The sequence below is a fragment of the Penaeus japonicus genome, unplaced genomic scaffold, assembly GCF_977035675.1.
Source record: "Penaeus japonicus unplaced genomic scaffold, GWHDUDI00000001_assembly GWHDUDI00000037, whole genome shotgun sequence".
In the NCBI taxonomy this organism is placed as follows: Eukaryota; Metazoa; Arthropoda; class Malacostraca; order Decapoda; family Penaeidae; genus Penaeus; species Penaeus japonicus.
This window is the reverse complement of record NW_028234439.1, coordinates 17474502-17489501: the sequence shown is the minus strand read 5'-3', so window position 1 is coordinate 17489501 and position 15000 is coordinate 17474502. Positions and strand designations below refer to the sequence as shown.

At 41.9% G+C, this 15000-nt stretch overlaps 1 protein-coding gene across 4 annotated transcripts in view; it reads right to left on the bottom strand.

The window, feature by feature from the left end:
- Nucleotides 1-3394: 3394 nt before the first annotated feature.
- The window catches only part of Mondo (MLX interacting protein mondo), a 121281-nt gene continuing 109675 nt past the window's right edge, over nt 3395-15000 (bottom strand). For all 4 annotated transcript variants that reach the window (XM_043021040.2, XM_043021041.2, XM_043021042.2 and 1 more), the window contains 7 exons: nt 8720-9014; nt 8298-8587; nt 7994-8109; nt 7704-7854; nt 7262-7389; nt 6888-7141; nt 3395-6641 (listed from right to left, as the gene is read on the bottom strand). In XM_043021040.2, coding sequence (XP_042876974.1) covers nt 6514-6641; nt 6888-7141; nt 7262-7389; nt 7704-7854; nt 7994-8109; nt 8298-8587; nt 8720-9014 — 1362 coding nt within the window. In that variant the 3' untranslated portion in view covers nt 3395-6513. The remainder of the gene's footprint in view (nt 6642-6887; nt 7142-7261; nt 7390-7703; nt 7855-7993; nt 8110-8297; nt 8588-8719; nt 9015-15000) is intronic.

Sequence of the window (15000 nt, the reverse complement as noted above, 5' to 3'; positions counted from 1 at the left end):
GATATCTCAATCTCCTCAGGAACCGCACAATTAAGTGAGAAAGGAGAGATAAATAATTGAAACCCCAACAGATAAGAACTGCTGAATCTAGCAGCCGGCTGTCTGTGGCTAATGCTACGGACCAGTGTTGCCATTCTGGCGGATTTCCCGCCAGATCTGGCGGATTTGAACCACCGTATGGCGGGAAAATTTTGAATCTGGCGGATGACGGATTTTTTGGCGGCTTTTTCACAATTCTAGCGGATTTCTGGCGGATTCTGCCAATCTGCCAGCCCGACTAGCCGCGAGCAAGCGACCCAAACCCAAATGCTGCCGTTCGTAGTGTCTCATGATTGTATATTATATATTTCCCTATGGCGTTGTTTTTTTTATATTTTATACTTAAAATAAATAATAAAGACATATTCAGTTAAACATTGTGAAAAACAAGCTGCGTAACAGAATGGGCACAACAATGACAAATGCCATCCTTGGAATCCGAGCAGGACTGAAAAGAACCGGAAAATCATGTTTCGAATATGAGATACCAGCTGAAGTCTCAAATATGATCGGTACTAGCGAAGTGTACACACGTAGTACCGAGATTGTCCTCAAATCAGACTCATCTCCAGGACCTAGTACTGCAAGAGACGAGACAGAGATGGAGGAAGAAGTTTATGATCCCTCTTTCTTCCTGTTGTAAAGGTAACGTGCATTGCTTGCATCATAGTGTTGGCTATTAATTTAAAAATATTAAAGTATTTCTTTACCATGTATTGGTAATCTGTTCTGTTCTGTATGATTTGTCAGCCCTCCTTTGGGGCTGACGCGGGCCTTTGCCGATGGCGGCCCACAGGTGTTTTTCTTTATCAGTATGTTACCGTGGGGGAGTTGATGGTGAGTCAGGTCTCTCTCTCTCTCTCTCTCTCTCTCTCTCTCTCTCTCTCTCTCTCTCTCTCTCTCTCTCTCTCTCTCTCTCTCTCTCTTATTGGTGACCATATATGACGATTTTTAATGATTAAATTGTACAGTATATTTTTTGTGCAGTATACAAAAATTTTGACAAAACAAAGTTATATCTGGCGGATTTCGGGGGCTATCTAGCGGAATTTTGGTGGCCATCTGGCGGATTTTAGCAATAGATGATGGCAACACTGCTACGGACACTCGCGGTCGCCTCCACTCAGGATGGCTACACGATGCTAAGTCAGCCGATCATGTTATCAGAGACTTACCTCACGATCCCCCCAGAACATCGAAAACAGAAGCTTAAATGGAACCAGCTGGTCACTGTATCCTTACCAATGCTGTCCACTATTTAGAAACCATGGCATAAAACAATCCTTCATATTATCCCTGTACTTGCCATCAACCCAAGCTTAATAAACAACGACAGTCACTGAACCCACGCCCAGGGCTGCAGACGATCTTTCTGCTCGAAACAACTAGTAGAGACCCTAAACCTCTCAAGAAAATGAATCAGAGTCGCAATGGAAACTCTATCACAGAAAACCGAATGGTAGGCGGATGAGGTAGATTTGGAGCTGAAGGGAAACGGCTCGGGATGAATTTCGACTGTTGAACAATACTGCCAGCAGACTGGACTCGTCATATGGCAGGGGCAGGAGAAACGGAAAGTCAGGACTACTTCAAGGACCTTCTCTCGGATGTCGAATAGATGTCAAACTAGCAGGAGGACGTTTTCATTGGGAAGGATGCACCAACTGCCATGACCTCATTGGAAATCAGGAGATGCAGGTTAAGCGACCCTTTTACCGCGAGGACACGACTCGGGTGGGCAATCAATGACCCATGGGCAATGAACCTCACATCATGCACAGTCAGATACAGAGCTGGAGATGTTAGACAAGAGAATTATAGGATTGCGGTGATCGGAGTTACCACAGGAGGAACACGCCCTTGAACTACGGGGACAGGTGGTAAACGAGAGAGCGAATACAATCAGCTACCAATATCGCTCAAAGGTGATGGCCTAATTCCACCAGACTACCTGAGAACAGCGCTAAAATGGTCGATATGTCATTTCACAGGCAAACTTGACTCTTTCTTCCTGTAGTTTGAAGACACCTTGGAAATCTCTTGTATGGAGATTAAATCTTTGGGTTAAAGACAACTATGTAGAGATTATACAATAAGTGTAATGAAGTCTAATAAATCTCTAAATTACCTGTTTACTATATATCATATTTACTCTCTTTTTGTGGTCACCTCTACATTACAAAATGAGAATTAAATTCGAAAGTACAGAGTATACCTCTGAATATACTCATGGCATATAGCAGGAATCTGTACAGTACTTATTCCCATAAAGGAATTTAGCTAAAGGAAAAACAAAACATTCTGATGTGAAAGCAAATAAGGGGATATTGAATTGCAATTTACATATCATTGTGTTCAGTGAAAAAATCTGAGATATAGCCAAAAATAAAACATATATATTTTTGTGTTTTGAGTTTTTTAAAAAAGTTTGTGTGTAAGTTTCTACAAAAACTTTTATCATTCTTATTTCAAACTGGTAAAGGAAGTTAGTGATAAAAAAATCCTATTACCTCATTTTTTGGTTATCTTTGCAAAGTGATTATGTATGATTTCTATTTTGGTTCTTGTTTAATTAGGGAGAGAAAGATATGAGTGACATGTTTCCAAGAATACTTACCTTACCACCGAAAAGCAAGTAATTTTATCTAACTTTCAGCAATTATCCATCATCTTCAGAAAAAGAAATATATATTCTTTTTCTGGCCTATGATATATTTCACACAACTGGCCTATGATATTCTGGCAATATATTTTCATGTTGAGAAGCATATCATGATCTATAGACAAGGCAATTATCAAGATATTTATCAAATGAACGACAAATTAACAAGGTGATTTGGCTGGATAAGTACAGTTTAGTTATCTTATCAATTTTCCATTGTCAATATCAATGGCATTGTTTTCCATTAAGCTGATAAGCTCTAAAAAGTACAGATTATAAAACCATTCTTGATCAATTTTCCAGGCGGTTTAAAGCAATTTTAGTTTCTAAAGCAGGAAAGTAATTAAAGCACAAATAATACATTACTCATTCTGTACCTCAATACCATGTCTGCTAGCATCATTCCCCCCCTCTAAAATATTGCACTACCTATTTATACACACTCAAAAGTTTTGAATAGCATGAGTATGGGTATACATCACGTTACCATTCTAAGGACCCTTAAGTTAAGATATGCAAATGTAGGGTAAATTACATATACATATGGTTGATGATGCTACAGGTAAAAGGATTGATGACTAAATAACCTTAATTATCTTGCTATATCAAGTATATCTTTCAAGAATGCTATTTCACAGTAACCTATAGCAGTAAAAAATTCATTTGAAGGATATGCAATAAAAGAAAACACAGTTATTATAATAAATTCTCTATTCAGTTTAAAACACCTTCACATTTTTCCTCTCATACAAGATATTTAAATACACATTATATATAATTCCTATCATTCGACCTCAGATACAGAGAAGTACTGTTTTCTCTGTCAAGGAAATAAAAGTATAACAAAACAAAAAATAAATATACATACATTCTAAATATATGATAATACAACCTCAGGGGGAAAAAAAAGTTTTAGGCTTGGGAGACAAATAAAAACAATAACAACAAAATCTTTGTAATAATAAACTTATACAGGGAACCCTTGATATACATCATCTGATTTCCTTTGTACAAAATCTGACCAATCACACCCAAAAGATTCTCCCTTTTCCCGTGTGTGAAGAAATGAAGAGGAAAATGTTTAAGGAGAGGGAGGGAGAAGGAGAGAGAGAGAGGAGTGAGGGAAGGAGTGAGGGAGTGAGGGAGTGAGAGAAAGAGGAAAGGAGGGAGAGAGAGAGAGAAGGAAAGAGAGGGAGAGAGAGAGGGAGAGGGAGAGGGAGAGGGAGAGGGAGAGGGAGAGGGAGGGAGAGGGAGAGGGAGAGGGAGAGAGAGAGAGAGAGAGAGAGAGAGAGAGAGAGAGAGAGAGAGAGAGAGAGAGAGAGAGAGAGAGAGAGAGAGAGAGAGAGAGAGAGAGAGAGAGAGAGAGAGAGAGAGAGAGAGAGAGAGGGAAAAAGAGAAAGCTTTTGTAACAGCCTGAGGAGAGAGAAAAAGAAAAAAGGACACACCATCAAAAGTATTACAAGAATTAGAGACTCGCTTACATGTGATACCTATAGGCACATGTCACCTAGACAGGAAGCCACTTCATAATTTTTTATCAGCATTTATTTTTCTTCTTTTTTTTTGTTTTATTTTTGCATTTATAGATAAAAAGAGATGCTTCCAAAAATCCCTGCGGTCTCTTGGCACAGCATAAAAATCATATATATATATTTGAATAAATCCATTATGGCCTACTATTTACAGCATTATGGGTGAAGAACATGAGGAATATGAATGTTACTAAAACGTCACCTTGGACAGATGACTCATGAAAGAATTTGTACTTAAAGCTGATGGTGATAGCCGCCTACCATGCACATTTCGGTTCCAGAATCCGATACATCCTATTTTGCATATGGTTCTCATTTGCATTGTATGCTCCTTGCTACTCGTTTTTCCCCCCTACTTTTGCTTATTTTCCCCAAATGAAAAACCAAATTCCAACTGAGAGAGAAGAATTGGATTCATCGAGGAAACAACGCACTGTGATAACGAAATGGTTATCTTCACTTGTGTGATGAAACAAATCTTTGCTTCTGAATGACATGGTAATAATTACAAAATATGTACAAAACAGTATGAAAAAGGAGTCAAAAGAAAATGAATAAGACAACAAATAACAAAAATTGCTTTGGATACTTTCTATGACATCCAAACATTTCTCTCCTTATGGCAATGTGGGAAAAAAAAGTGTATGATGAAAGTGTCATATGCAAGAGTCAATAAATAAGTCTTAACAGCCTACAATTAACATGTTTAATTAGTGATGTTTAACTAGATCTTTTATTCAAAGATTAACTCACAAATTTTTAAAAACCAAAATGCCAGAGCAAGAGAGCTCACTGAAGCATCATTAAATACGAGGACGCTGAAAGAATCCCGTGATTTTACTTTTATCCAGAGGAAGGAGCAGTGGATGGAAAAGTTATCTTGATAACTCTTGAAGGATTTCACTGAACAAGGCATTTTTTTTTTTGAGCTGAAACTACCTGCATCACAAATCACACCCAAGATGAAGATGAAACACTTATTTTTTCCCTTCCTTGTCTTTTCCGGTTGTGACTTAGAATATACAGAGAGGAAGAACAAATAACACTGCTATCTGTCAATCTCAGAGGGGTTAATATAATTCAACCTGATTGCCTTCCATAGTTTTCAACAATATGAACATCTAAATCCCACAATAACTTTACAAATTGCTAAACCAACAGCAGGCTCCTCACTAGTGTCCAAAAATTGAAGAAAAAAATGAAAGGGTTAAACTCCCTTTGTTACTCACTACTTGATCCATCAGCATTAAAAAAAAAAATAATAAAATAAACAGGTGATTCTCAATCTTTTATAAGATGAATTTTCACTCTCCTCCTACTTGTTAAGGCACTCCTAACTGGCCTTCTCACAGCAAGGTCACACTCCTCATCAAAGACTCAAAACGCAATTTCACACTGAACGTCATAGTTCACATTATGGCACATTTGTAAGGATTGTACAAGGCTCCGCAGCTGCAGGTTGTCAGCGGGGATCATTCTTGTTACAAATACTTGTCTTTTACAACTAAAATAATATGCTTATATCTCTATCACCGTATCTATCATAAATTTCCAAATGATATTGGCAAGATGAAGAGCATTTACACACTTGTATCTTCATAAGTGTTGCTCAACAGACTGAGCTTGTAGTTTTGGAAGGAAAACCAATAAGAATCTGTCATAATAGAGAGAAAGAAAGAGAGTGAGTGAGATCATCAGACAAATTTAATCAGCATGATATCTAGCTTACTGTTAGCTCAATTTGAAAGTCAATTGGGCATTTCTCTTAATACATAATGTGTTAGTCTGCATTTTTTGTGAGACTTATAAAACTCCTGCATAATACTTGCTAAGTTACCATGCCTTCTGAATTTCAGTGTTTTACATCCTAAATTCAAATTATAAGAAGGAGCTGGAGTAAAAACATATGATTTTAAATCAATAAAAAAAGCTATCCCAGAAACTCCTTAATTATATAGGGGATGATCTCAAAATTTGCAAATTTCAGAATCCATCTCTCAAAAGTGCATACAATAACTTTATCATAAAAATCATGACATGGCTTCCCTTCCTTCAGGGGTGCTGGTATACAGCTGCCATGAAAAGAAAAGAGAAGAGAAGAAAGTGGAATTCGCAAGCAGCTTCACACGGGTACCTGTTCTATCAATTTTCACGCAACAAAAGACCTTCAAAACATCAGCTCTCCCAACGTGTACACTGCTTTCCCTCCTTCTGTGACAAGCAAGCAATGTCTTTTCTTCTCCTGGCTTTCGGTAGGTGGGAAGGACTTACAGCCTTTGATCACCGAGACGCAGGATATCTCTCTCCTTCCTGCTTTGTGACGCGGCGGTATATCTCCTCTGGCAAGTTTTCAGGCTCGGCCAATACATTGGTGGTTGTGCTCAGCTTTCGCATGGAGTTTGAAACCACTGTGAAGTAAGAGTAGTAGTGAGAAAAATCCAAATATTACCCGAGATTTAAATATTCAAAATACTTTTCAACGAAGTGACTTATCCATTTGACATGTAACTCTAACTTCTTAAAGCACCAACTTTAGGCTCGACTTGATAACAAACCAAAATCATCTACAAATGTAGTTTGAAAAATAATTCTCTCAGACTACACATAATCTATACATCAAAGGAAACAAATCAACACAAACAAGTGACACTTACAGGGACGTAGGATATTGAGGGAACACTGCTGATCCAGCCAAGCTAAAGAGGAGCGGCAGAGGTCGTCCAACGAGTTGATGCTCACACTGTTGTTGTAGGACTCTAGCAATGGTTCTGTTATGAGCGAAAAGATCCAGAATTTCCAGTTTGCTAAGGTACGTTCCCGAACATAGTTGTTGAACATCTCCTTGAGCTTGCTATGACGCGCATGTGTCATAGGGGCACCAGTGGCAGGTAGTAAGGATTGTGCATTGCTGGAAATAAAGGAAAAATACATATAGAAACATACATAAAAATGTACATGAAAAAAATACAAAAACAAGCAACAAGTGAAGTCAAAATCATGAAGTCTTTGAAACACGAAAGAAGCATACCTTATCTCGAGACTGAGGCTTTCAATCTGAGCACGGAACTTTTCCGCTTGATCGCTCAGTTGCTGTCTCTCGGCTTTCAACTGCTGGATGTACTCAGCTCCTTTTTGTAGCATGGCTGCTTTACTTATCTGAAAAAAACACATAAACCTTATCACTCATGCATTTAGTCTTCAAAAAACCTAGTTTCTTTTTCCATGGTGTGTAGACTTTGATGAATTCTATCCTAACCTTTGAGCTAACTGAACAAATGAGCAGATGCAGTCTTTTGGAGAAAATGGAAATAAAATTAGACTGAGAAATACATATATATTTTATGTATAATATTCATATACATATTTATAATATATAAATAATATACATGAAAAATTTAAGTTATGATTTGATATACTATTACATAAATATCATGTCAATTCCAGTTTGCTGCATGTAGACCCTGCCTTACCTTTGCATTATGATTTTGGCTGATGGAAGGAATCAGTTGATGCATTATATCAAAATTGTTTTTCAAATTTGACCGACGCTTCTGTTCTGCATTGATATGACAGACTCGCCTGTGTTCTTTGTATTGCACACGTTCCACATCACTCTTGGGTCTGAAAAAAAGAAAGATTCATGTGACTTCCAAGCTATAGAAAGAGGTGAGGATACTAATGAAAAATGTATAATGGCTTCTGAGAAGCTATATATGGAACATGAGTAAAACGATACATTGTAAATAATAGTAAAATATACCTGAAAACTTTTGTTGGCGGTGAGGGGACATTCATCATCAAAGGTGAAGAAGGCTCCGGATGAGGTGGAGACTGCTTTATTATTCCCTGTGGTGAGCATGGACTCCATGGTGATAACTGAAAAGAAAGAGAAACTCATTATTGAATCAATCATAAAGAGAAAGATTTATATGCTGATAAATGAAGAAAAATCAAAACATATTATGGGGAATTAGCTCTTCTTCTATTGCGCTGGCACTTAAACGACACCAACTCTAGCAAGTTCCCTCCCTATACGACTCGAAATGAAAACCTCCAAAACTGACCTGGCTGAAGCTCTGTGTCTTGAGAGTGGAGGGTGTCACAGCAGAGAGTGTGATTGGTGGCATGAGTAGGGGTGTCGACACGCTGGGCTTGATGTTGGTGACACTGTTGATGCTGCAGAGGCTAGAGCTACTGCTGCTGTTACTGCTGCTGCTGTTGTTGCCGGAGTTTCCGGTAATAACTCCGGGTATGACCAAGGAAACCTTTACGTTGTTGCCGCTCTTGTTGTTACCCAAGTTGTTCAACTGATTTGTGTTGATGGGTTGGGTGTTGCAACTGACTGAATAAGACCCTGAAATAAAAGGAAGACCATTTTCATCACCTCATGAAACACAGAATTATATCTCTTCACATTTTCCTCCTACAATCAATTTCCTTTAAGAGTAACCCACACGGCTCTATAAACCGGTGACCCTCAACAAACCTGACGTAAGAAGTTGAGCAAGTAAAGCTGATCCCGCTGGCGAACTGCTAGGGGCGATCACTGGTGCCGTCACGAGGGAAGTACCTGATGCTTGAACCGAGGCTGTGGGGGGAGCGGCGGGGGCCATCTGTGGCAGGGACGTGGCCGTCATCGAGTTCAGAGCTGGAAGCAGGTGCGGCAAACTTGTCACTGGCACCGAACTGATCACCTGATGGGGGGCCAGGGAAGGTGATCCTACGAGGCCACTGCTGCTGTTGCTCCCTCCTGAGCTGTGGGAGCGTCGTCTGGGTACGGCCTGAAATTGAGAAATTGAGCTTCTATAAGTAAATTCTGATGTTAGGGTATTGAATACTTGGCAAGGAAAGTAGAATGCTATAACGGAAATTCCTGATATAGGCATTATCCTAAAGACTATCATTATATTTACTTCTCTTGCATCACATCCCCCCAAAAAAGTAGAGAAGAAGAAGAAGAAAAAACTGTATTTATGATATAGTGATGTGTTCTCTCTTTACATTTCAATGCAAGATACAAAGTAAAAAAAAAAAAAAAAAAAAAAAAAAAAGAAGAAGAAGAATGAAAGAAAGGAAAAAGATATATCTACAGCTCAATCAAATTTAAGCCATATATCTTCGTCGTTGCTTGTTTAATTATCTCCTTATCAAACACACTTCAAAATAATTTGTTTATCTATTCAAGGAAGTCTCAGTGTACTTATGTAAAATGATTTCCCAAGCACCTGCTATATCTTTCAGAGTTTAGGCTTACACCTCTCGTATGTAACCATAATAAGAGTAACCTTCATCAAATACAAATTCTATGAAAACCATTAGTGTTTCAATTAATCATGGGGGGGGAAGATGGGGGGGAGGGAGGGGAAGGGAGGGAGGGATGGAGGGATGGAGGGATGGAGGGAGGGAGGGAGGGGAGGGAGAGAGAGAAGGTGAGCAAGCAAGAAAGAGAAAGAGAAAGAGAGAAAGAGAGAGAGAGAGTGAGAGAGAGGGAGAGAGAGAAGAGAGAAGAGAGGGAAAGAAGGAAGAGAGAGAGAGAAGAGAGGGAAAGAAGGAAGAGAGAGAGAGAAGAGAGGGAAAGAGGGAAGAGAGAGAGAGAGAAAGAAATAGAAACAGAGAAAGAGAAAGAGAAAGATGGAATACTTTTAAAAAGTATTTTGTACAAACAAAGTACTTCAAATATCAGATAATTCCACACAATATTACAAAAGGAATATGATTAAGAATAACAAGTAGAAAAGGAAAATGAAAATGAAAAAGAAGAGATGGCAGACAAAGATAATGAAAGAAGCCGAAAAGGAAAAAAAGGAAGATGAAGAAAAGAAAATGAGGAAAGAAAGTTCCTTCAACACAATTTGCCAAATAACGGAATTAACATATGGTGTAACAGGTGCATCCCATCCAAGTACATGGCTGACATCAAGTCTATAAATAACACCTGTAATGTTATCTCTCCTATCAGTCAGCATGTTTGTCAATCACGTTACCCTAATCTCTGGAGATTGTGGGACTTGACGGCACAACTGCCACTAACGAATCACAAGTAAACATCCGTGTCATTTGCTTGTTTGTTGAGATGGAATCGCGGAAGTTTGAGGTGACGAGAATGTTAGTTTAGGCTTCAATAGGGATGTGCTTTGGTAGTTTTGGAAGTTGAGGGAATTTGTGTGTGTTTGTGTTTGTGTGTGTTTGTGTGTGTTTGTGTTTGTGTTTGTGTGTGTTTGTGTGTGTGTGTGTGTGTGTGTGTGTGTGTGTGTGTGTGTGTGTGTGTGTGTGTGTGTGTGTGTGTGTGTGTGTGTGTGTGTGTGTGTGTGTGTGTGTGTGTGTGTGTGTGTGTGTGTGTGTGTGTTTGTGTGTGTGTAGTGTATGTGCGTGTGCGTGTGTTAATGAATTTATGTATGTGCCTACATAAATGCACCGCACATGACTAAGTGAGTGGGTGACTTGTCCATCTACATCCGAGTTGTGAGAAGTGTACTTATGCTGAACTATGTCTATCGCCCCGAGTGATGGAGCCTTGGCCCCCCCCCCCCCCCCGACACACACTTCCCAACAGCCTAGCGCTCTCGCCCAGCTACCAGTGCACCCCCCCCCCCAGTGACCATAGCCTCGCTCAGGATCTCTGAACAGAGCAACTCCTCCATGATTCAACGAACAAGAGAGGCCGAAATAACTAAAATTAACAAATGAATAAATAAAATAGCAATACTAAATAAAAACAAAACAAGGAGGAAGCTGAGGAAAATAGGAAGGTTGGGAGGGAGGGAGGGAGAGAGAAGCGAGAGATATACTGAGGAAACGTTAATATAAAACTAGAGTGACTGATAATAATATACGATCGATCACATCTACTTCCCTATCATCAATTTTATGGACTCATCGGAATCTAAGCCCCCCCCCCCTCCCACAAAAAAATAATAAAAATAAATAAAAAAATAAAATAAAACCCAGGCTAGGCTACCAGGCTACCTCGCCTACCTCGTGCTCATACAATTGAACTCAACAAGACAACAACAACAACAGCAACATGTGCGAATACAACTGAATCGCTACAAATATGTTTTCTCCTGATTCTGACTTATATTATATTATGTAAGCAAGCTGGGCTTCCCTGAATAACAAAGAACACGACAATTCAAAGGCTATAGCAGTGATGAAACAGGAAAGGAGAGAGAGAGAGAAAGAGGTTTTGGGAGTGGCGATGGAAGGTATTACGAAATAGAAAAAGAGGTTCAGAGTGAATGGGGCTTGTGGAGTTCATGGGCGAGACAAAAAAGTAGAAGAAAAAAAAAGAGAGAGAAAAAAAAGAGCGACAGCGAGTAGCCGACATTCGAAAATGGATACGTATGGTGTGTGTGTGTGTGTGTGTGTGTGTGTGTGTGTGTGTGTGTGTGTGTGTGTGTGTGTGTGTGTGTGTGTGTGTGTGTGTGTGTGTGTGTGTGCATGCGTGCGTGTGCGTGCATGAAAACACGTGAATACAGACAAAATAACGAAACCCGAAGGTAACTAACACATCCTACGAGAAGTTAGCCCTCCATCTAGATAGACCCAATCCCAAACAGGCAGTCCGTCCGCCTCGGGTTGTCCTCCCCCCCCACCTCCCCCCACCACCTCCACCAACCTACCCAGCCCCTCATTACCCATTCCCGTCATGCCCCGTCCAGCCAGAGGTAAACAAACTCCGTGCACCACTCGGCAACATCCTACAACAAAACAGCTGGCCCTACTCACGCTACATATTCTACAAATTACACAATGAAAACGTACTCTCCGCCTCCTGTCACCACCTCCCCCCTTCCTTCTCTTTCCGTTATGTGTTAGTATCAATTCTTTCTTCCTATATTCATTTACTTCTCATTCTCTCTCTCTCTCTCTCTCTCTCTCTCTCTCTCTCTCTCTCTCTCTCTCTCCTATAATGAACCTAAGGTATGTTCATGTAACATTTGTCCTTTCATTTATGTAATAAAATGTCCATTTTCAGGTAGAGAGAGAGAGAGAGAGAGAGAGAGAGAGAGAGAGAGAGAGAGAGAGAGAGAGAGAGAGAGAGAGAGAGAGAGAGAGAGAGAGAGAGAGAGAGAGAGAGAGAGAGAGAGAGCGAGGTGGGGGCAAGCTGTGAGAGAGTGAGATAGGGAGAGGTGCCTACCACAAGGCCATCACGTGGGCCTAGCCTCCCCTCCCCTCCCTCCCCCTGCACCCCCCCCTCCCCAGCTACCTAACCGCAGTTCTACGACCCATCCCCTTCTCCCCCCCTCCTCCCACCTCGCCATGCCCTTCCTATGCCCCTCAATCCTCCCTCGCCCTTCCCCTCCTATCCCCCTTCCTGCCTCCACGCCATGCCACACCCCGTCCTCCCTTCACTCCCTCCCCTTTCCCTCGCCCTACCTCCTCCCCCCCTCTTCCCTCCCTTGCCTTCCACTCCCCTTCCACCTCCCGCATGGTACAAGGCGGTCCACAACATACAGAAGCGCCCGAGGGGAAGGGGAAGGGGAAGGGAAGGGGGAGAGGGGGAAGGAGAGGGGAAGGGAAGGGGGGAGAAGGGGAAGGGAAGGAGGAGAGGGGGAAGGGAAGGGGGAGAGGGGGAAGGAGAGGGGAAGGGGAAGGGAAGGGGGAAGGAAGGGGAGGGGAAGGGGAAGAGAAGGGGGAAGAAGGAAAGGGGGAGAGGGGGAAGGAGAAGAGGGGAAGGGTTAGGGGGAGAGGGGAAGAAATGAGGGAGGGGGAAGGGGAAAGGGGAAGGGGAGAGGGGAAAGGGGAAAAGAGAAGGGTAGAAGTAGAGAGGGGAAGAGGAACGCAGCCGTAGGAATTTGGCTCCTGACAATGCCGGCTGACCCCAATGAAGTCATTTTCCTCGTTGACGATAGTAACCCGGGGCATAAAAAATGAACTTGCCAGTAACTACGATAACATTTTTTTAAGTAAGTGCATTATCATGAAGGCCATCGTAATTAATTAAGTGCAATTAGAGAGAATTAACATCAACGAGCGACAACATGGATAGACAAACGCAGATTCTCATTCTCTCTCACACACATACACAGAAAGAGAAAGAGAAAAAAAGAGGGGAATGGAGAGGCAAGCATGAAAGAGATGAGAAGAAATGAGAATAGAGAGAAAAGAGAGGAAAGGAGAGAACAAAAAACAACGGAAAAAGAGACGAAAATACATCAAACAAAACAAAAGAAAGAGAGAGAGAGAGAGAGAGAGAGAGAGAGAGAGAGAGAGAGAGAGAGAGAGAGAGAGAGAGAGAGAGAGAGAGAGAGAGAGAGAGAGAGAGAGAGAGGAAAGAGAGAGAGAGAGAGAGAAGAAGAGGAGAAGAGAGAAAGAGAGAGAGAGAAAAAGAGAGAGAGAGAGAGAGAGAGAGAGAGAGAGAGAGAGAGAGAGAGAGAGAGAGAGAGAGAGAGAGAGAGAGAGAGAGAGAGAGAAGGACGGTGACCAAGGCGTGGGCAAATAAAGGGGCGTGGGAGAAACTGTCCCAAAACAGCTCAGTCCTGTATTTTCTGGCCAGCGGGATTGCGTTCCGGTAATTGCGAGACCCGGCCTCGTAGATGTTGCAAGTAGCTACGATTTTTGTTTATTTGCGACGAGATGGATGTACTGACGGATGAATATGCGTGGATGAGAGGGAGAGGGAGAGGGAAGGAGAGGGAAGGAGAGAGGAAGGGAGAGAGGAAGGGAGAGAGGGAAGGAGAGGGAGGAGGGAAGGAGAAGGAGGGAGGGAGAAGGGAGGGAGAAGAGAAGGGGAAGGGGAGAGGGAGAGAGAGTAGAAAGATAGAGAGGAGAAGAGAGAGTGAGATTACGATTTAAGACTTCGCATTGTCAAGTGCGACTGTACCAAGCTAACAAAGTCGGTCATTAACCACAGAAAAAAAAGAAAGTACACTGACATTTCGCCATTCATCACCAGGCTGGTCTCGACAGCTATAAAAATGAAACCACGACGGGGTCTTTCTTTCGTCCCCCTTTCGCTTCTATGATCCAAAGATTTCCATTTTTATACTTTATTGTTATCCAAAGCATCACTGCTCTCTCTCTCTCTCTCTCTCTCTTTTCCCCTGTGTGTGTGTGTGTGTGTGTGTGTGTGTGTGTGTGTGTGTGTGTGTGTGTGTGTGTGTGTGTGTGTGTGTGTGTGATTATTACCTCATTAAGTAACACCAGTCCCCTTACCCTAGAACTGATGCTGGTCATGTGTTACGGAGAGACAGCGTGACCGATATCTTGCACCAGCGTTTTCTCCCCGAGACCAGGATGAATGAATGCTTTTTTTTCACACGCGCGTGCAAGCACCGTCGCGACTCCATCTCTTCCCCGCGCTCACGAAAACCCCGAGCGGAATACCAGGGCTTTGACGACATCCGTACGCTACTCCAGCCACTTGCGAAAGCATCGTGACACGACTTCGTACTTTCTCACGGAGGGAGTGGAGGACGACCCTATACGGAGGACGACCCTATATCTTAATATCGGACACGGCAAGTTTCTCCTACAACAGCACCTACACCCAAGTCAACAAAGACTGACTGCGGATGTCAAGTTGTGTGCTTTTCCTACTGTGGCTGCCTGGTGGCCATGGCGGTCCAGCAAAGGGAGGGAGCGTTTTGTCCATACCCTTTTTTTCCTCTTGTTTTTTTTTAGTCTTATTTTTTAGGGGGGGGGAGGGGGGGGCAGGCATGGTGGGCAAGGTTGATTATCCATCCCCAAAGAAGGTCGTTGTTTACACACGATGTGCTGCAAAGGGTTCACGGACGCAAGAATCGAGCAAGAAGGCGAAGGCCA